This window comes from Piliocolobus tephrosceles, chromosome 8 (assembly GCF_002776525.5).
Source record: "Piliocolobus tephrosceles isolate RC106 chromosome 8, ASM277652v3, whole genome shotgun sequence".
Lineage (NCBI taxonomy): Eukaryota > Metazoa > Chordata > Mammalia > Primates > Cercopithecidae > Piliocolobus > Piliocolobus tephrosceles.
In genome coordinates this window covers 67,011,551-67,035,322 of record NC_045441.1, presented here as the reverse complement: position 1 = coordinate 67,035,322, position 23,772 = coordinate 67,011,551, and the positions used below count along the sequence as shown (strand labels likewise).

General features: G+C 35.9%; 1 protein-coding gene across 7 annotated transcripts in view; it reads right to left on the bottom strand.

Annotated features, from left to right (window-relative positions):
• ETV1 (ETS variant transcription factor 1) overlaps positions 1-23,772 on the bottom strand; it is a 99,783-nt gene that overhangs the window by 45,968 nt on the left and 30,043 nt on the right. For all 7 annotated transcript variants that reach the window (XM_023215879.2, XM_023215878.1, XM_023215880.1 and 4 more), the window contains one exon: positions 2,898-3,027. In XM_023215879.2, coding sequence (XP_023071647.1) covers positions 2,898-3,027 — 130 coding nt within the window. The remainder of the gene's footprint in view (positions 1-2,897; positions 3,028-23,772) is intronic.

The window sequence follows — 23,772 nt, the reverse complement described above, 5'->3', positions numbered from 1 at the left end:
TTGATAGATCTTTCCTGAATCATTAAATAGCTCTAACACTATATTTTTCTTTTATATTATGTAAGATTTTAAAATAATAACTAACATCAGCTTAATAAGGTACAGACTATACCTGGCTTGCTTTTATTTGTGGTGGGATTTTAAGAAGGCAATGCTTTTACTTTATTTTCATTTTATTATATTAAATAAATGATGCTTGGCCTTAACTTCCTCACATGGGATAATGAAGATTAATGAGGTCAATTAAAATGTCTCATATATTTAAACTTTCTTGGAGAATAAGTACAAAATAATGTTATTAGGAATAAAATCCTATTATAGTCTAACTCCTAAACACTCACAATTACAAAATAATAAAATGAGTAAGCTTGATTTTTATATTATGATTTTAAACTGCTTTCCTATGTGTAACTTTCAGGAATGTGATTTAACTAGTTTTTGTCATCTATAAAATATTTTACTAAAACTTAATTTCCTTAAATTTTTTTAACAACAGGACATTTCTAAGTTTGAATGCTGTATTTCATTTTGCTGGGCGCAGGGGCTCATGCCCGTGATCCCAGCACTTTGGGAGGCTGAGGTGGGAGGATCGCTTAAGCACAGGAGTTTAAGACCAGCCTGAGCAACATGGTGAAACGCCGTCTCTACTAAAAATACAAAAAATTAGCTGGGCATGGTGACTCATGTCGGTAGGCTCAGATATTCACAAGACTGAGGTGAGAGGATCGCTTGAACCCGGGAGGCAGAGGTTGCAGTGAGCCCAGATCGTGCCACTGCACTCCAGCCTGGCTGACAGAGTGAGACCCTGTCTCAAAAAAAAATAAGTAAAATAAAATAAAAAGCAATCATCAGTACACTTTTTTTGCTTTAGAAAGAAATATTTCCTTTTGAATTAAATTATGTAATAAGTTATTCTATTGCTCCATCAATGCAACAGAATTATATCCACCTGCAAAAATCTTTTACAAGGAGTAAAGGAATACATGCTGCACAAGCCCACTCTTGCTTTAAAGCAAAGTCAACAATGTTCATATAATGAAGTGCATGTTTGGTTACACGTATGTTCTTTACCAGTATTTCTGAAGAAACACCCACTTCTTTTGTGAAATGGTTAACCTAACTCATTCTCATGAATGAAGAAAAAAATGAAACTATTCCCCCATGAAACGCTGTACTCAATAATATTTTCTGTATAGAGATGGAAGTATCAGAATTTATTGCATATACCATATATCACTGTGGAGATTATTCATCCCCCAAAAGAAACTCAAAATACTCAGGCAATTCCTTTATTAGTGATTTATGGATGTCAGAGATGGCATATAAAACAGTGATGATTTCACAATCACAATTCTGATTAATCCTGAAAGGCAATGACAATTCTATATCTAACTGGCATTGACTAGAAAGTCCTCAATACGTTAAATAATTATGTTGTGGATACACAGTACTTGTAAGGAGAAAATGCAAAAACTAAACTAAACTATAAAATAAAACTCAGATCGATCAATAGTGTCTTATCTGAACTCAGTATGCTTTGATAGTTAGCTTCTACAAGAGACCTTTTTTATAAAACTTTGCAGTTTCAATTTAAGCCTGCTCATAATTTCGGGCTCTGGTGAACTTCTTAGAAAAGCAAACACAAAAGACAAGTTTGCAAGAACAAATGGTAATAAAATATCTGAGCATTGGTCAGCTGCCATAATGGCACAAGTCTATGTTTCTTTTTTGTTTTTGAGGTAGATTATCTCTCTTGTTGCCCAGGCTGGAGTGCAATGGCACAATCTTGGCTCACCACAACCTCCACCTCCGGGGTTCAAGCGATTCTTCTGCCTCAGCCTCCGGAGTAGCTGGAATTACAGCATGCGCCACCATGCCCGGCTAATTTTGTATTTTTAGTAGAGACGCGGCTTCTCCAGGTTGGTCAGGCTGGTCTCGAACTCCCGACCTCAGGTGATCTGCCCAGCTCTGCCTCCCAAAGTGCTGGTATTATAGGCATGAGCCACCACGTCTGGCCTATGTTTCTAGAATCGTACATATCTTGGACACAAACAGTGCATGCAATAAAGATCTGAGGAAATATTTAATAGAAGATTCCTTTGGGTCATAATGTATGATGAATCTGAATTGACATAACTTATAAAACAGTACGAATATCTGGAATCATTTGTGTAAGTTTCCAAACTCCTTGTAAGAACTAAGTTTCTACTGTAATTGAGAGTGATAATATTCAGCAGAAACAGCCAACTTTTTCTTTATACAATTAAAGGCCAATATGAAAAGTAGCATCAAGCAATTTACTTTGAAGGGTTTTTAATGAACATATATGTGATAAAATTTTCTAACAAATGAACAATGTACTTTTACTGCACCACCCTTTATTATCATCATTAGAACAACCAGCTTTTTAATACATAATAGCCTCTGCTAAGTCTTATGAAATTCCAGTTTTATTGCAAATTGTCCATGAACTCATCTTATAGATCATCTGCAAAACCTGACAGATAACTAATGTACTGCTTAGGCCTGCCAAATGTTTCATTTTTTTTTTTTTTTTTTTTTTCTACAAACTCTATCTAAAGTGTATAATGCATTCATTCTAATGGGAACTTTCAAAAGCTGCTTGTGCCAAGTAAAACTCCTTTTTCAAACCCAAGATGCATCCCTACAGTAGAAAAGCAACTAATGATCTGGATAAAAATTATTGCTTTAAAATGAATCGAAAGTGTGTGTTTGGATGGTAAATGGTTCTTTAGAATTCTGCTAAATGCATTACCTAATTAGCTTGTTACATATTAAAGATGTAACTCAAAATATGACTTGAGATTTCATATTATTCTGGACTTTTTGATTCAATAAGAACCACTATCTTATATACAAACACCTGGTGGCTTTACCTGACATTGTACAGGCACTTTTCTCCATAGCTGAATTTAAAGGGCTGTTCTTGACTGCAGGCAGAGCCGATTTCTGAACACGGACTGTGGGGTTCTTTCTTGATTTTCAGGGGTAGGCCATGAAAAGCCACTGGAAAAAAGAACAAAATACACACAAAAATTAAATGCTGTTAGGAATTATGGAGATTAATGTGTTCTACTTCTCTTGTTGAAAATGTCATTCACATCTCATATTATATATGTAAGAAAAATCACATTTGATGAATTTCAGTAGCAGAAGATTTCAGAAAATCTTCGTATACTCCTTTTCTGCCTTTATTGTATAACAAAATGCATGCTTGAATTTTCTCTCATTACTTAAGTGAGTCACTTGTAGTTAACAATGCTAGAAGCTCAGTTTCAAGAAAGTACATTTTGAAAACATATCAGAAAGGTTTACAATGACTAAAGCAGAAAAATTACAACTGATTAGCCAAGAATCAACTAAAGACCAAAATACGATTTTAAGCATTATTGAAAGTAAAATATATCAACTGCATCAATAATAATAGTTTAATGAAATGACAACTAGACTAGGACAAAGAAAATCCAGGCGCAGGTCCAGAAGTGACTGATATTACTTTGGGCAAAAAGTCAACATCTCTGAAGCCAGTTCTCATCTATAAAATAGAGATTAAGTATCTGCCTATCTAATTACCAGAACTGTGAAGATGAAATCTGAGAAATACGTAAATGTTGCTTGTCACATGTAATCTACCATGAAACAATTATTCTATATGAAATGATGTTTTCACCTTTTTACTGTGACTTAAAGCATATAAATGCTTATATGCATTTATGTTTAATAACATACAAAGCTACATCACAAAATATGAAAACTTAAAAAATACATATATGGGAAGGGAATCACAGTTTTAAATCCAATAATTAAAAAAACATGCTATAGGCCGGGCGCCCTGGCTCACATCGGTAATCCCAACACTTTGGGAGGCTAAGGCAAGTGGATCACCTGAGGTCAGGAGTTCAAGACCAACCTGAGCAACATGGTGAAACCCTGTCTCTACAAAAATACAAAAATTAGCTGGGTATGATGGCAGGTGCTTGTAATCCCAGCTACTTGGGAGGCTAAGACAGGAGAATTGCTTGAACCCAGAAGGTGCAGTTGCAGTGAGCCAAGGTCATACCATTGCATTCCAGCCTGGGAAACAGAGTGAGACTCCATCTCAAAAAAAAAAAAAAAAAGCTGTATTTTTTTTATTCTTCAATATGAAAATGAAGAAATGCTTATTAGAAATCTTATCAGAGTAATTAAATTTTTGGTATAAATGGGAAATTGGTTTAAAAAAGGAAAAAATAGTCATAAGAATAGATTTTGTAATTTACGTATAATATCCACAGGTATGAATAGTCAACGGATAAATGTAACAGAAACACATGCTGTAGAGATTTATTCTAACTCTTATACAAACTGAAATTAAAACACAGTGTGTTAAGTCCACATTCCAAAAAGATATGACAAGAGGAATTTTGTGGTTTATGATGTTATTTGTCATTCAATCTAATTATGCCATTACAGAATTATAAACTTGCGTTAGCTTGAATGCTATATATAATTTTTAATATAAAAATTTGATATCACAAACTACCAAGCTTCAGAAAAACAAATACTATTTGTTTTATATGCATATAATTTTGATACAAGTGTTCGTTCAATGGCAATCAAGAGTCATCTGAAATATTCTAGAAAACAAATTTGCCAAATAGGTAAACTTTACTTAAGTGATCTAAGAGAAAATTAACACATAATAATAAAATAATTATCCTAGGTATACAATTTTAAAGCATTTTTTAATGTTGTGTGTGTGTGTGCATACATGTTTAGTACGCCTATTCAAAGTAAAGAGAAAAGAAAAACAAAAGAGAAATTTTGTATATCTCCATATGTCAAGAATACTCATGTGCATTAACTTTACCAAGTCAGAAAGCTCTAATTCTTCTGACAGAAGAGGCTTAAGGACCTCAAGAATCAATTATGAGGACTTGTTCAAACTCTGATTTGAACAAGCCAACTATAAAAAGACAACTCTGCAATAAATAAGACATTTTAGTATAGACTAGTTATTAGAGAATTTAATAAATCATTGTTAATTTTGTTGGACGTGATAATGGCACAGTAGCTGAATTTAAAAAGTTTTAATTTTAGAGGTTCATAAAATATTTACGATAAAATATCCAGAATTTTCTTTAAAATACTCTAGAAAAAATAATTATTTATGAGGAAAGTGATGAATAAGATTAGAAAAATATTGATAAATGGTAAAAGCCAATTGAAGGGCAGGAGGGAATTAACATTATTCTCTTTACATTTGTCTATGTGTCCTCAATTTCCTGGGTAAACATTTTTTAAATGTGAAAAGAAAACCCACAAAGAATTTAAAGTAGTGCTCTAGGCCCAGTACAGTGGGTCACACCTGTAATCCCAGCTCTTTGGGAGGTCAGTGTGGGGAGATCACTTGAGTCCAAGAGTTTGAGAACAGCCTTGTCAACATGGTGAAACTCCATCTCCACTAAAAATACAAAAATTAGCCAGACATGGTGGTGTCCACCTATAATTACAGCTACTCAGGAGGCTGGGGCACGAGAATCACTTGAACCCACGAGACAGAGGTTGCCAAGATCGTGCCACTGCACTCCAGCCTAGGTGACAGAGTGAGACTCTGCCTCAAATAAATAAATAAGCAAACAAACAAATAAAGTAGTACTCTATAAGAAAATTGTCTCCCAGTGTATATCTGCATGTTGTGTGTGTGTACATGAAATCTTAGAATAACAAATACTAAATGACACACTTTTGTAATACATTAACCATGCATTTCTTTTTTTTTAAACAAATGGTTTTCTATTATTTATTACATCTTTGAACATATTTAGCAAAACGTGTATTCTCAAGGTTTGTTTTGTTTTTTAACTTTCATTTTAGGTTCAGGGATACATGTGCAGGTTTATTATATAGGTAAGCTCGTGTCATGGGAGTTTGTTGTACAGATTATTTTATCACCCAGATACTAAGCCTAGGACTCAGTAGTTATTTTTTTCTGATCCTCTTCGTCTTCCCACCCTCCATCCTCAAGTAGCCCCCAGCGTCTGTTCTTCCCCTTTGTGTCCATGTGTTCTCAACATCTAGCTCCTACTTATAAGTGAGAACACGCATACATCCAAGTTTTAGCACTTCAGATTAAGTATTGGGTTTTACATTTTCATAAGAAAAAGCAGTAGCAACATATAAGGAATTCAAGTAACAAATCATATTGTACCTGAGAGATTAGATCAAATTTATATGACTAAAAATTGATGACCTCTATAGCTAATAAATATGCATGCAGTATGATGTAAAGTTTATCATGTGTATCAAAATGTCAGCCATATTGGAGACTATAATGTTTAATATTACTATATTTTAAGTCTTGAGTACCATCAAGTAGGAAAATATTTATAAACAGGACACAAAAAGCACTAACCATAAAAGAAAAAATATCAGCAAATTAGGCTTCATTGAAATCAAGAACACTTTTCCAAAAGACACTATTAAAAAAAAAGGAAAGTAAGTCACAAGCTATAAGATGTTTTTAGTAGAAAGATCTGACAAAGAACTCATATTTAAGAAAATAAAAATTGCAACATATCAGTAAGATAAGACAAATTCCCCATTTAAAAAATTGGCAAAAAGTCTTGAAACAGGCAGGCAGTTCATAAAAGAGGATATCCAGACAGCAAAACAAATGGGAACAACAATAAATATATGCAAAGGTATTTAAAATCTTTATTCTTCAGAAAACTGCAAAATAATTCACATGAGATTACCACTGTATAACTGTATCAGATAGATATAGATATCACCAGAATGACTAACCTGCAAAAGATAGACATTACGAAGTTTTGGTGAAGACAAGAAGCAATGGGAACTTTTATATAAGCTGCTGAGAGTATGGATTAGTATAACAAGCACTTTGGAAAACTTTCTGGCAATATCTACTAGGGCAACAGAAATCTACTCTATGATCCAATAATACACCCTTAGGCATATATCCAAGAAAAAGGAGTGCATATGTTCACCAAAAGACATGTGTGAGAACGTTCAAAGAAGCTTTAATCATGATAGCAAAACCTGGAAAAACTCAAATATTCACCAATGGGCAAATGGATAAATAAATCATGGCATAAGCATACAAGGGAATGAATACGATACAGGAATAAAAAGGGACAAATTACATGCAAAAACACAGATGATCTCACAGGTATGAAGTTATGGAAATACATCTTGCTAGAAACATTTTATATCTTGCTCTGGGTGGTGGTTATGTGGATATATACACATGTAAAATTCATCAAACTATACACTTCAGATTTTTGCATTATAATGAATGTATATCAATATAAAGTTTGAAAAACTCTGAGGGACATTAATCAAAGCTACACTAATTAAGTTACTTGAACAGGTCTGGCCTTTTGACACAGCTGAGACATCTGAAAATGCACTTCAACTTCATAGGAGAGATTATTCCAGATGGGTAGGGAATGGAGGGTGGGGAGGAATGGCATGTTTTCGGCACCATCATGAATGGTTGCTAGCATAACAACAGCCTTCTATCAAAATGTCCCTTAGTATGGACCTAGAAGCAAAAGGCATGATCCACGCTAGTGGAAATGCTATTTGGTGCTCTACTACTTTCAGATTGGTCCAGTGAGTTTCCTGAAGTGACCTCAAAAGAAGGGGCATGTCTTAATCTGTTTAGGCTGCTGTGACAAAAATACCATAGACTGTATGATTTATAAACAACAGGTATTTATTGCTGACAGTTCTGGAAGCTGGGAAATCCAGCATCAAGTCACCAGCAGATTCAGTGTTTGGTGAAAGCTCACTTCCTGGTTCACAGATAGTCATCTTCTTGTTGCAACTTCACATAGCAGAAATCACAAGTGAGTTCCCTGGGATATCTTTAGTAAGGGAATAGGGGCACTAATCCCATTGGCTCCATCTTCATGACCTAATCACTTCCCAAAGTCCTCACTTCCAAATACAATCACACTGGGGAGTCAGTTTCAATATCTGAATTTGCTGGGGCGGGGGCAGTGAGAGGGGACACAAACATTCAGTCTACTACTGCAGAGCGTAAGGATTCTCAAAGGGTTATTAGAGGCGAGCTGATCCCTGAACACAGGATCCCCAAATCTGGCACATCATCAAATTATCTAGGGAGCTGCTGGAGAAACACAGATTCTGAAACTCCATTTGTTATTGGTTGGATTGTGTCCCCTCAGAATTTACATGTTGAAATTTCAACACCAGAATCTCTTATTTGGAAGATTACATTAACATAAGGTCATTAAGGTGAGCACTAATCCAATGTGACTAGTATCCTATAAAAGGGAGAATCTGGTTAAAGAGACATGCACACAGGGGAGACTGCTACATGAAAACGAGGGCATAGGTAAGAGTGAGGCCTCTACAAGCCAAGGAATGCCAGAGGTTCCCAGGAAACTACCAGAAGCTAGGAAGAAGGAGGGAATAGATTCTCTCTCACAGCCCTCTGAGTCCTGCTGACAGCCTTCATCTTGGATTCCCAGCCTCCAGAACTTTGAAACAACAGATTTCACAAAGCAACCCAATTTGTGATACTTTGTTACAGCAGCCTGGGAAAACTAATACACCACTCCCAGAAATTCCATTCATTAGAACTGGGTTGTATCAGGATTCTGAATCTTATAAAACTTTCTAGGTGATTGCTCATAATTGGGCAAATTTGAATCCACTGTGATCTAATGTATGCTGCATTCAAATAGGTCCAGTAGTTGAAAAGATTTTTTTTTTTTTTAAATCCAGTAACATCTTCCTTTTCCTTAGATGCCAACACTCAAGGATTCTTACAAGTTCTCCCACTCCAGTAGTTTTGGGATACCCAGCTCTCTCCATAACAGGTTCAACCTATGTGGGCCTCAGTCACCATGGGCCCTTGAAACTGATTTTTTTTTTTTTTTTTCCTAATCATAAGCCAAATAAGTAATCCAATGAATCTGAGTTGGCAAGAATTTTTTGTTTTTGAATTGCTGCATGTGAGGAAAAAAGAGAAAGCCAACCTAAAAATCTTCAACTTACAGCACAAAAGCCGTAGGCTACATTATTTTCCTCATTTTAACTTTCCTGCTTCCTGGAGATTCTGTGTCACAAAAATGACTTCTCTTACTTATTCTTAAATAAGAGTAGTGTAGAGACTTCCATCAGAGAGGGCTGAGTTGAAAACGTGTTGGGTATTTCATCACAGGGCTAAGAATCTGAGTCTGCTAACAGGCGGTTTTCCAGTTCATTGGCACAGGCACAAGCAAAAGCAGCACATTCATTTTGTGCAATTTGCTTTACCTTCCCACATGGAGTTGGTGCATGTAAAAGGCTGTTAAGTACTAAATTATTCCTTATCAAATCACCATCATCTGGAGTCATGATCAACACTAATTAAATTACTTTCGTGGAACACGGCTCCAGCCTGCTGCCGAGGCTGCTAGGTACTTTTCATTTCTCTTGCAGTACCATCCTTGCTGGGTCTGGAACAGAGTTACAGGCATCTGCATTGTTTGTAGTTTTAATTAAAGTGAATCTTTCCTTCTTCAAGTGTACCAAATCAAGTGAGTTAACTCCTTCATTTCATTTGCAAAGTGTTGGTTCAAAATGATATTATATTTTTTATCCCTGACTTCAGACAGTTCAGATAATTGATCTAGAAAATCTGCAGTCTTCCTCTGGCATTCTTCAAACACATTTTCCATGGAAACTTTTATGATCCACAACTCCTCCGGACAATCAAATTTTGGGGAGGAAAGGCAGAAAGAACGCTCAAGAGATGTGTCTTGCATTTTTTCTTTGATGGAAGCTTGACCTTTAAAACCACATCTTAAGGCTGACTAATGATCACTTGAGTTCTTCTAATGGTTAAATTTAAGAGCTCCAAAATACCAAGACTTTAAAAAATGTACTTCCAAAATAAACTTAACCACTTCTTCATTTGGAAGTTTACTTGGGGTTATGGTAGTCCTCATGAAGTTTTTGCTTAATTAGTAACTGTTTTCATTTTAGAACTATGAACTATGACACATGATTGCTTTCAATTTTTTCTACCTATATTTTAGAAAGAGGGTACAATCTTGTCATTATTATTTTACCAGAGCATAGAAATGCCCTTAGCTTTCTAAGAGCAACAATGCTGGTATACAACTACATCTTTGGTTGTGGGTAGATACATAATGTAAAATCACATTTGAACACTTGAAATATAAGTGGAGAATATGTATTTATTTACTTATTTTATTTATTTATTCATTCATTCATTTATTTTGAGATGGAGTCTCGCTCTGTCTCCCAGACTGGAGTGCAGTGGCACGATCTCAGCTCACCGTAACCTCTGACTCGCAGGTTCAAGCGATTCACCTGCCTCAGCCTCCCAAGTAGCTGGGATTACAGGTGTGTGCCACCATGCTCAGCTAATTTTTTTGTACTTTTAATAAAGACGGGGTTTCACCACGTTGGTCAGGCTGGTCTCAAACTCCTGACCACTCCGGGCTCCCAAAGTGCTGGGATTATAGGCATGAGCCACCACACCTGGCTGAGAATATGAATTTAAAATTTGCTCATAGGAGAATAATTTCCCAAACAATCATAACATTGGGGCATTATTTGTATCCTTACATTGAAAACAGATAATGTTTGTTACAACTGACTGGTTAATGTAAATCCAGAGAATGAAAAATGAAATCTATGATTCATGTATGTTTTTGTTTATATTTTTACAGTGAAGACGATGTCTTGTAAATTTAACAAAGATAATATGTTTAACTTAAGTGTTGACTTAACAAACTCTGATTGAGTTTGGAATCTTAATAGAAAACACTAATTGTAATCCTAATAGAAAACATTAACTATACAAAACAAAACAAAACACTCAAACACATAATATTTAACTGTTTTCAAAGAATTGTCCCATACTCTATTTGATTCTCATCATTTAAGACAAGAACATATACAATCATTCCCATTTAACAGATCTTTTAAAAAGGCACAAAGAAGCTAAGACCATGTCTGACTAAAGATCTAACACTAAATCATAGCACATTAAAAATTAGAGCCCTGGCCAGGCACAGTGGCTCACGCTTGTAATCCCAGCACTTTGGGAAGCTGAGGAGGGCAGATCACGAGGTCAGGATATCGAGACCATCCTGGCTAGCACAGTGAAACTCCATCTCTACTAAAAACACAAAAAATTAGCTGGGTGCGATGGCAGGCACCTGTAGTCCCAGCTACTTGGGAGGCTGAGGCAGGAGAATGGCATGAACCCAGGAGGCGGAGCTTGCAGTGAGCTGCGCCACTGCACTCCAGGCTGAGTGACAGAGGAGACTCCGACTCAAAATAAGTAAATAAATAAATAAATTAGAGTCCTGGGCTCAATCTTAAGATTGTAACTGTTGAACTCTTGAGTGTATAATTCAAATTTATTCATACACACACACTCATTATTTCCTTCATGCATGAGCACTACTATCACATTATACGAGATTTTTATTCATTCATTTCTTCAGCAACTAATTCATTAATTCATTCGTTAATTCATCTACCATGCCCCAGACACTATGGCAGGTCCTGAGAGGGTGAAGGAATGCGGAGCTATGGAATGAAGATAAATAGTAAGACAGAGTCCTTATCATCAAGAGCTCATAGAAGTCCAATTAGAGCTTTATTTGGTGTTTTAAAAATTCCCTAATAAAAATATTAGGCAGTATTCTTTAAGTATGACTAATTCACGTGTGTCTGATACATGTATCTGTATGTATGACCTTACTACTATATTCTTGGCATTTGTATCCAAATAAAAATGCTTCTCAGAGTATTCATGTTTGCTTTTAGGCAATCTGCCTTCGTTCTATTTATTACTGTGACCAAAGGCATTTAAAAATTCACACCACTCATATTGCACTGAAGGAAGAATGTTGCTATTCAACATTTGAAGCTTCCCCTATACTCTGATAGCCAAAATGTCACAATGATGGAAAGGTCTCCTTCTATATGTGGACAGTGAAAGTAAATACAGTGATAAGTTGTCTTGGCTCTGACCTTTCACTCTGCTTTCCTCCCAACTCTTGTCATTAGAGTGAAATAGGGTAGCAGTTTCCGTGAGTAGCAAACAATTACCCTGGGAAGAAAAACACATCACATTTTTAATTCTTCTCTAAACAGAAATAAAATCTATAGTTTTGGAGGAAGAGCCTTTAAGACAGTCTCTTTATTTTGAGATTGTGATTTCTGGTCTGTTCAAAAATTATGTTTTAGAATAGTCTTCTGTATGCTGTTCTAGAACAGAGGTTGGCAAATTACAGCCCATGGGCCAAATCTGGCCTTCCACCTGTTTTTGTAAATGAAGCGTTAGTAGAACACTCTCCCACCCATTCATTTCGGTCTAGTCTAGGGCTACTTTGAGCTACAATGGCCAAATGGAGTAGTTGTAACAGAAACCATATGACCCACAAAGCCCGAAATATTTACCATCTGACTCTTTACAGAGAAAAGTTTGCTTATTCCTGTTCCAGAATATAGTCTACAATAAAAAAGGAGAAGGAAAATACTAAAGTGGCTGGATGGAAAGTGACACCTGCTAGTGAGAGAGACAGCTCAACTAGTCAACAAAGGACACTTAATTTTAATCTCTTAACTCTTGGTTTACTCTGACTCTCAAAACCAAAAATGTGGAGCCTTGTGTAGCCAATTTTACAGCAATATACACAAACTAGCTGATGAAAAAAATGACACAAAATTGAGACTAAAAATCTACAAATTTATGTGCTTTGAGAAATTTCAAGGCATTTACTTAGATCAGGGTGATGATGTATAACATGGAGAATTTTTTGCACCTGTCTAAAAAATGTAACTGAAAAAGTCAAAACAAATCATAGTGTGGATACTAAAGTGCTTGTAAAAAATTTTTTCGCTTGGCTATAGCAGTGATAAAAAAAAAAAAAATCTCTGTAAAAGGGAGGGGGGAAGTAAATGGTATACATACATTAGATTATTTAAGACCAGATACAAGCATGGCATGAAAAATGCACACAGCCTTTTATACAAATATATGTAGTTAGGAATACACTCAGTAGATGAAAAGCATTCACTTTAAGTTAATATGACTTCAATTTCAGGTAATAAATGGATCGCAATGACCTCAATTAGTGCTCAGTTAAATTCCAGAAGCAAAGGGGAAGGCTTGAGTATAAATAAAGACAATGGTGTCACATGCTTTGTGAATCCATCTTCCAAGACACACAGAAGCAGAAGGCACTTTCAGCTGCATCTGAGGCTCTCAAAGATTCTTTCTAGTACATTTACCTCTTCCAAGTCCTCCCCACCCCCACTGTGTACATATACCACTCACACATACACACACCAATATCCATTACTAAAGGGCCTAATCTCAGCCATCAGCAGAGTGCCTTTATGGGGCCATTAAACCATTTCTCTTGTTTACAGTGCCTGAAGAAAGATGTGAATTATGTCTGTGACAAAACAAGCGATAACATTTCTAAACTGCTATCAAAATGCAAACTGAAACACATTTAAGGACAGGGACCCTGATTCGAGTTTTCATGATTTTCCATTATTTGCAGCATCTGGAAATCCATTCACCTATAATATTTCCGAGACACGAATTTAGACCATAGCACAGCAAGTTGATTTGACTTTTTTTCTTAAATAATATTCTTTAAGGAGAGCAACCATAAAAAAAAAAAAAAAAATGCCACCAAGCTTTAAAAGAGTACTGTCAGTCTGCAGAGATCGGATACCCAGTTTGCTCCTGGAAGTTACTTTGGCAACACAAGGGAAAAGTAATGTGAACTTTCCTCCCTTTTTAGGAACATCAGGGTTTGTAAATTGAAGCAGACATTAGATATGATTAAGTTTTCAAGATTGAGCCAATGTTTGTTTTAGCTTCAGAGACCTTTGTACTAAGGGAATCGTAAGTGGAAGCCCAACGTGTAAAACAGGTAAGAGTGGAACTACCTTTATGGGGGAAGGCAAGCAGTCATCAATATGCCCCCACCTTGCTTCTTGAAGTAGATCCTTAGCATGTGCAAGGATCTTCCTGGGCAGTTCAAAAACCAGTGCTGAGTCTCAGAACTCATTTCACAGAAGGAAGCATCAAACCTTTTTAGTGTGTATGTGTGAGAGAGAGAGAGATCCCAAACTCCTATCAGTAACAGTAACTTCACACTCTCTTGCAGGGATCCCTGAGTAATCTTGCCAGGGTGTACCTAAATGAAGGAGATACAGTTTGAAAAAGTCCTGAAAGGGATCAGGTATCTACAGACTTGGAAACTAGTGCTGAGGACAGAGCTGAAATCGGATGCCAGGATTCCTCACTCTTCATATTGGGGGCCTTTGGATGAATGTTGCAACCTCACAAGGCAGCTGTTTCTCAAAAGCAGACTTAAAAATTCAACTGTCTCTACATTGCATAATACCATAACATCTTAATAGAAGAGAATAGATAAGTATTCTGGATTGAGGTCCATCTTTCATCTTTTCCAAAAGTAGTGGGGATACCAACATGTGGCCAAGTCTTACTTCCAGAAGGTCACTTTCCCCCAGCCCTGATGATCTAAATCAGAGGTTGCCAATATTTCTTTCTTTCAGAGTGGTTGCAAATAACTTCAATTAACTGTGATTATTTAAAAATCAGCTTCAAAATCTTCTTCTGGTTTAAAAATCCAAATGTTGACCTCTCTAGGAACACACACACACACACACACACACACACACAATATCCAGCAACACTGGGTCCACTTTCCTGCTTGAAAAACAGGTCAGGAGTTGGCTGAGCCACTGTCAGCTGCCCCTTTGGCCAGGACCTGTGCTTTCCTATATGCCACAGTCCCCGCCACCCCATTCCCTACACCACTTGTGCTAAGTTCACTTCACTCACTTATCTGCCTGCCTACCCCTATTTAACACACAGATAAGAAATCATCATTTTTACAAGTAAATGTGCATGTGCATGTTCTCTTTCTCTCGCTCTCTCTCTCTCTCACACACACACACAAAACATCATCTCTAATTAGCAAAAATAAATATTATAAAACTCATGTTACACCCATGGATTAAATACTCAAGTACCTACTTTCAGGCAATAAGACATAGTGGCAAAGCTTTATGATTTAAAGATTTAAATCTTTAAAGATTTAAGTGGCACTTAAATCTGCCTAGTTCTAAATCTTGCCACTGTCACTTATTAACTACAAGACTGGGCAATCCACTTAACCTCTCTGTACTTCGATTTTCTCATCTATAAAATGGGATAATAACAGCACCTGCCTCACAGAGTTGCTGATAGGACTAAGGGAGCCACTACATAAAAAGTGTATATTGAGTCCTTAGTGACGTTAGTTGTTGGTGTTATTATTCAAACCCAGAATCATCAAGTGTTATAGCCAAAAGAGAAAATGTAGATGATCCAGTCACATAAAAGCTGACTGGTTACGAACATGGAGACTAAATCTTGGCTTTGCCACTTACTAAACGAAGGACCTCTGGTGAGCTAGGTAACCTTTGTGTCACTGAGTTTCCCCTTTTATAATATCAAATATTGTAATATCAAAATTATTAATTATAATATCAAATATTGTAATGTCACAAATCCCACAGAACTTCCTTATGGGATTTGTGTAAGAATTTAATGAGGTAACACATATGAGAACTTAATAGTACCTGACATGTGGCAAGTACTCAGTAAATGTTTGTTACTACTAGTATTAGTCCAACCACTTCCTTATACAAAAGACAAACAGAGTCAAGGATGTACATTGACTTGTAGAAACAGAGCTTCAAGCCATCAGATGTTACTTCACTGCTTTTTCTATTTAATCTTGTTTCCAATTTCTCTATCAGTCAACTACACACTAAGAGCAAAAATACATAAATAAACATGGAAAAAGTCAATTTGGACAAGGTATCCTGACAGAAGGAAAAGCAAAAGGTGTGGCCGGGTAGAAAGAACACTGGATTAGGAGTCAAGTAATCTCTACCCAGCTCCGAGCCCAGCTAGCTGCATAATCATGGACTAAGTGTGCAACGTCCCTGGGCTTCTATTCCTAATCTGCAAACTAAAGCCATTAGGCCAAGTCATCTTTTTTATAGCTCTAAAATGTAGTGCCTGTGTGTAAGTGCTTGCTTACTTACTGATGTAAAAGAGAAAAGGAAAATGGCAAAGGTCTGATACAAGAATTCCACGGGCATAACATTCTAAAGTCATTTACTAATAAGGGCACAGAGCTCGACAAGCCTCAATAATAACTGAGGGCATTTGCTGCATTTTAGCAAAGGGTGGCAACCAACATTCATAATGACAACCCTTAATCATCATGAAAAAGCAAAATTGGGTATAAGTACTATATTTAAGAAGGGAAGGCGGGTACATAATGCACATTAGAAAGAGGTACATGCAATATGGTTAACATTTTAAAACACTTGATGCTTTAAAATTTGACTACAGGGACTCCCCGCCCCCCGCCAACTTTTTAGTAGGAAATGTGGGAAAGTAAGATGTTATTATATTAATTTTAAAAAGGCAGAATAGAAAGACAAAGTTAGATTCCTAATTTTAAAAGCGTCACAAGCATCATTAATTGAAAAATAAAAAGACCAAATGCAGAATATGTTGATTCATTCCTCTAAATTTTAAAGCCTAAACTTAATATAATGGTACTTCAGCAGTAGTGGTACTAAATGATCCTCCTCTTCACAGTCTAATTGCCAGGAGAAAGTGCCCTGGGAGGAAACTGGTTCTTCCATCTGGAAAAAGGATAAGAACAGGGAAAGGAAGGCCTAATGTATGAACAATCCAAATCTAATCAGTTTTGCATTTTGCACTGGCTTCAAATCAGATCTTCCTACCCCTACTGGTCCAGTAGATGGAAAGCAGCACGACACTATTTTTTTGGAAACAAATTCTGTACAGGGAGCCCAAACATACAGTACTTCATATCCAACTGGCAGGAATAAAACCTGAACAAGCTGCAGCTATTTGAGAAACAGATCTAATAAATTGAAATGAAATGCCTGAATCAAGATACCCATCCAAATCCACACCTCTCAAAATTTGCTATACTTAATAAATTACCTAATGATGACCTTTATGAATATTGAAAACACCTCTTCTACAGAAATTGTCCCACTTTGCTGTAATAGGGACACTCTTTAAGCCCTGCACATCTCCAAAAATAAAAATCTCTTCTCTGCCTAGTAATTCCGTAATTTTTTTCAAAGAATGGACAATACGTATTTAGAAGAGACTGGGAAGTGTTTGTTATTATTCATAGCTGAGTAGGGGCTGGAAGATCCCAACACTTCCTGGTGTTTCTCAGGCCAGGATGAAGTACTGAGGAATGCTACAGCAGATGGGCCTGCAGAATGTGCAGACACCAAAGGTGCTTTGTCCTGGCTACTGAGTGACTATGAAGACAGGTTCTTACCACAAGAACTGAAAAAAAAGAAAAGAAAAGAAAAAAAAAAAAAGGTGGGCCTCCTTCTACCCTGCATCCCCTACACCTCCACCAGGATGCCAGAACAGATTCCGTAGTGCTATCCCCTGTAGGCGATCTGTGTAGATCTCTAACAAACAGTTTAGAACAAAGTGGTAAATATATTCCTTGAAATCCAGTGCTACAAAAAAGAAAGCAGATCATAACAGACAATAGTCGAGGAAGATGTAGCATCTAAAGATAACTTATTCAGAAATAAATGATAAATGTGATCTTTAATTTTCCTTTTTTATTACATCACAAACACAGGAGCTCACCTTAAGATTTTACATTAGTTATTTTATCTATGCACCATAGTAACATACGAAACAAAATTCAGATAATACTGCATTGCCATAGAAGACTACAAAATACTAATATGCCTGTCATCACTTTGAAATGATACTTACTAAAAAGGCATTTCTAAGGTTTGTAAGTTTTATACACTAAGAACAAGTAGTCAAATAAGTATGTTAGCATGAAATAAAATAAAATCATTTTCTCCAGCAGTATTTTAAAGGCAATAAAATAAGTAATTAGTGATGCAATACTTGCTTAATGAATTTATTACTGTGGTCTTCAGAACCAGAGCAGTATAATTCTAAATTTAGAATGATCTAAACAATTCTTCAAATAAGCCCAGAGGTAAGAGCAATGGTACATGGCTTACAAAGTGGAGAAGACCACCACCAAGACAACTAAAACTCCACATCTATACACCACACTCATGAATCTAGGGAAACACTATTATTGTTCCATTCTTCAAATGTTTGTGCAGTACGTGTTTTAATATTTAGCTCCTGGAAAGGATCTTTCAATTTCAGTTTGGTGATCCTATATTGCTTAAAAAAAATTTATTGTCTTTTGAGTTATTGAATCCTCACTTTTGATACATCATTTCACTTATTTTTCTTCCAGTCTGTATATAAAAAGAGTCTGTAGTTTGAATGGTCGTAAATATGACTATTTTAGCACCAAAGTGGCATGCTGGATAAGTAGGAAACAACCCTCAATGGTTGAAGTACACCTGCAGCATTCTTATGTCACCCTACTGAAGACAAGATTGAGATCAATTCAGACATCACTCACTAGTCACTTGGCTCCTTGTTCAAAACAACCCCATTGGTAGACAATCAAAGCTGAAAATATGTTCTGAATACCAGAGCTAGGAAAGTTTGCCCAAAAAAAGAAAGCCAGCTGGCTAGGGCCAAAAAAAGTACCTTTCAGTAAATGCCAATAAAACTTTACAAGCTGCCAAAATAACAAAGATAGAGTAATTACAAAGGAAACTTCACAATTTTCCTGACAATAAACACCTTCTTAAAACAAATTTTTCTGTCACCTGGCCTCAATTGTTACAGCTGTTAATACTGACTGGGGTAAATCTTGCAAAAACATTTCATTTGAATGAACTACTAATTTGGCACAACATTTTTATAATTTTTATCCCAAAATAAATTTGGAAAATGTTCTTTAAAAATCCCTTCTAATATTTAATTCAATGTATATTAAAGGAGTTTCCATGAGAAACCGCCACTCTTACAGAAAAGCTTCTACCCAAAGTATTTCGCCCAACTGGAAAAATTTTCATTTAATTCTATAAGATTAAGAATCCACCCCCTCAAAAAAAAAGGAGCTATATGACATACAAAAGTAAAGGCTGTGATTGGGTAGGGCCACTTTTTTTTTAAGCAGTCAAGTCCTTTTTTAATTTCTTAACAATAAAATAAATATTAACTTAAAAACATTTACAGCACCAGAGCTACATCAGAATAATGAACTATAAGAGTCTCTGCTGATGCAAACCGAGCCATTGCCAATAAAACAAGAAGCAAACAAGCCAAATGCTGACAAGGAAAACCAAGCAAGAAAGCCTTGGATAGACTTAACCATGGCCATGAAAAACACAGTGAGGAGACACTGTGTAAGAGACCTATGTAAGAAATTAATTTGAATACCTCTTTAAATACTTTGCAAGTATTGTAGGAACTAAATGTATTGGATCAGTGAATGCACAGATCACATTTCCATACCTAAAGGATATAATCCCAAGAAAATTATTATTGGAATGAAGAATTTTTGAATTATATTAGCATATTATGAGTAATTTTTGTGATTTCTTAGCACACTCATTTTTTTCTGCAAGAACATATCTCTAATTTCTCATCGGGATCCATTTGGGAGTTCTGAATCACACATGAACCAAGCCAAATTACAGTATTTCATAAGGAGTTTAAGAGATTACTCTTGTCCACCTGCACAGTCTTTAAAATGAACAGTTACTGAGAAGTGCTGTAATCATAGATACGCAGCTTGTTAAATCTGATTTCAATACCAATACCCTGCATGCAGTTTATACTAAGACATATTTATACAAAGTTACAATCACATTTGACTTAGTTGATATGATCTAGTGATAAAGAAATATTACAATAGCTGAAAATATAAAATCAAGTATTATACAACTATTCTTCAATTACATACACTTGTAACCTAAGAAATGTTTTTAATTTTCACCCTATTTATAATAATCCACAAGGGCTTCTTAAATGTTCCTTAAATTCTTGTTACACTTTATAGAGTTGTTGATATAACCTCCCGGCTGCTAGTTCAAAGGATTTTTGTTTCTTTTTTATAGGCTCTAGAGTCTCCCTATTACACTATTCCAGGAGTGTACCCTTAAGGCTATATTATAGGAGAGAACTCCATATAATAAGATCATTGCCATCCTTCAAGAACCAAGCCTTGTCTGATGGAAACCAAGATAGTTCACCTGTTACTAAATTTGCCATCATAGCAATAGTGTCATGGCAACATTCCAATGTATATTTTTTACTTTGACTTGCTAACTGCAAATAAGGGGAAATTAGATTACCATATTAAGCATAAAGTGTAGAGCATAACTAGGTAGCGGTGGTGTACAGGTGTTATTGGAAATAGAAAATCTCAGCATGGAGGCAATAATACTTCAACATTACAAATCTTTTTACTTCTATCTTGGGCAGAGCATTTTGTAGTAACATCAAAATACATATCAAATCATACTAATCCTTGCACAATGCAAGTCTTTTTACAGTATACAGAGGCACTACATAGGAAATAAACTGCATTTGATTTTATCGTCACATACATTTCATTTAAGTAAATATCAGTTACTAATTTCTGTGGATCAATAAAATTTCTAAAAGACTCCAAGAAAAATAGCAAAATGTCAGAAAAATTAAGATGTGATTATTAAGGTGGATCTCTATTATTAAATGAGGAGGTATATTCAAGTACTCAAGTGTTCTAATGTTTAACTGTCTGTTTTTAAAACATCAAACTATATTTACTGCTACGTAAACCTAAGGCACCTATTTAAATGTAACCTTTTGAGATGCTTAGATGGTGGCACCAAGCCCATTTGAATGAACAGGTATTACAATGTTTGCTCTAGATCACAGATCAATTATAGGGATAATCAGTTTTCTATAACTTGGTGATCAAAGAGGACGGTAAACAATGACAGCAAACAGCATTGGTTGTCTACCAACACAATACAATGGTGGAAACTTGCACATGGAATGAATTTTTTAGTATTCCTGTCTTATTTTATTTTCTGCATTATAATCTAATTCTTTAAAATACTGAGCTCTGCCAAAGCGTATGCTGTAACTCCAGGTGGAAGGTGCATCAAATACTGTAGCCAGCTGATATATTCAGCAGCTTATATTAGCACTTAAACACACAAAGAAGATTTATACAGCACTCCTTTGTAATTGATAGTTCCAAGAAACTAGAAAAGTATGAAGATGAAAGCACGCTCTGCTCTCCTTCCAAGTGTGCAAAGAGAAAAGATGAGCTTTGGTGAAACACATGGATACCACCTGCAAAACAATCCTATGATCACAACCATGATAGGCCTGGTTTGCATTCTCCTCCTCACGCCTTTGAAGTAAATAGAAGCTTTGTAAATTGAGGGTGTGCATAGGGATAAAAGTTAATTCAGATAAAGCCTGATTCTCCTCTTCCCATACAGGGCATGCATAAATTCTTAGCCAGTGACTTTTTCTTTGAATTACTACATTAGATTCCACTGACATAAAATATCTGGTATATATGCATTATTTAGCATGTTTGTTTTAAATATGGTTAAGTAGAAGTGTGCCTATATGCTAAAATCCATTTACAAAAATACATTATACTCCTTTGCTTTTTTCTTTCCACTTTCTCCTCCCCAATAACATGACATTTTCATCCTCAGAAATTTCCAGGTTGGCCCATTTGTTGTTGTTCAGATAAAACTTGAATACATCTGACTTTTGCTAACCCACAAAATGACCTACCAAACTTCATTCCCATTGCTATCCAGTGTGTATGTCTATATTCAAACACTGCTACCATTCTCTCTGATGGACAGAAAATGCTCATTCTTACTTCAGAACAATTAATACCTGGTCTTCTCCCGACTTAATAGGCCCTCCCTTCATCACTGGGTAAATCATACAAATCTTGAGAAGCACAGTTGATGTGTGGTAAGCACAGATATATTAAAAATCAGGTGCCAAGGAAGATCGTTCCAGTTCTGTCACTACTTGGGTACTGTTTGTTACTTTGAGCAAATTGTTTTGCTCCCGACAATCTTAGATTTGGCACACAGCTCTATCTAGGAGACAGTGTAGCATCACGGTCAACAGTATAAACTCTGGAGCCAGATCTACAACTTGGTTGCTCTGTGACACGGGACAATCCACCTAACTACTCTGTGCCTTGATTTTCTCACCAAAAGAAGGAGATAATAATAGTTTCTACTAAATAAGGATGCTATGAAGACTGGCTGCATTAAGATATTTACGAAGTGTTTAGAAGAGGAATTAGCACATAGTGAGCATTACACAAGTATTAGCTATTATCCAACAAATACAGAGACACTGGGTGAACAATCTCTAGGTTCCTGTCATTTCTAATATTTCTCGTTCTATTGTAGGTCAGGCTTCATTTTCTTCATGAGGTCTTTCTCAAGTACTCCAATCTGTGTTGATCTTAATTAAAAAAAAATCTATAGAATTTAGTGTCTGTAAGGACTGGTCATTTAATTTGTAGTCAGGTAGTATTTTTTAAATTGTTAATACAATAATAGTATTAATATTAATAACTATGAGTGATCTATTTTATCCTCCTTACATATCTGTAGTATCCTCACTCTTCAAAGTCCCTTTGAAAGATGGGGAAGTACTAAGAGATTAATTGACATACCAAGGTTACCCAGCTATCAGTAGGAAGTAGTAGATGGAGCACTGAGCCTAACTAGTAGGACTCCAAAGGCTGCACTCTTAGGTGTTATTTTAACTTCCCACTCACTGTACCTTAAGTAGTCCCAGCATATGCTTCCCCTTCTTCCATACTTCACAGTATGCTTTTACAAGGCAGGAATCATGTTTTTTTAAATATTTTTATGCATAAGAATTGTATCCCATATAAATAGATACTTAAGTACCTATCTATCTTTATCCTGGCATGATAACTATGCAAGTAATTCACACAATGTCTAAAATGGAATGAGTCTCAAAACGATTGCTTAAAAATGGTTTGTTCTGGCTAGGCACAGTGGCTCACAACTGTAATTCCAGCACTTTGCAAGGCTGAGGTAGGTGGATCATTTGAGGTCAGGAGTTTGAGACCAGCCTGGCCAACATGGTGAAACCCCGTCTATACTAAAATTACGAAAAGTAGCCAGAGTGGTGGCACATGCCTGTAGTCCCAGCTACTCGGGAGGCTGAGGCAGGAGAATGACTGGAATCTGGGAGGCAGAGGTTGCAGTGAGCCAAGATAATACCACTGACCTCCAACCTGGGCAACAGAGTGAGACTCTATCTCAAAAAAGAAAAAAAAAAAAAAAAAAGATTTACTCCCTGGAACCTTTTTTTTTTTTTAATTGGGAGCCATATATAGATTATTTATCTTTCTTAAGTTAAATACATAGAGTACTGTGCATAGACAACCTGACATATAAAATAAAGATCCAAGTCTTCCACAGATCTGTAATGTATTTGCTGCTACATCTACAGTACTTCTTCTTTTTGAGTTGTTAGTGGAGGACAATGGAAAGGAGGATGGTGTTCACCTCTTAGAGAACAAGCTATAATGAATAATTACATCTATCTAGGGAAGATATGCTACCAGTATGTGGCAGCAGTAATGACATCACAAACCAACTCTTTCATGGCTAAATTAATCAAATGCAATCATCTTACATTCTTTTAACTATATTATCAACATTGCTATTCTGAAT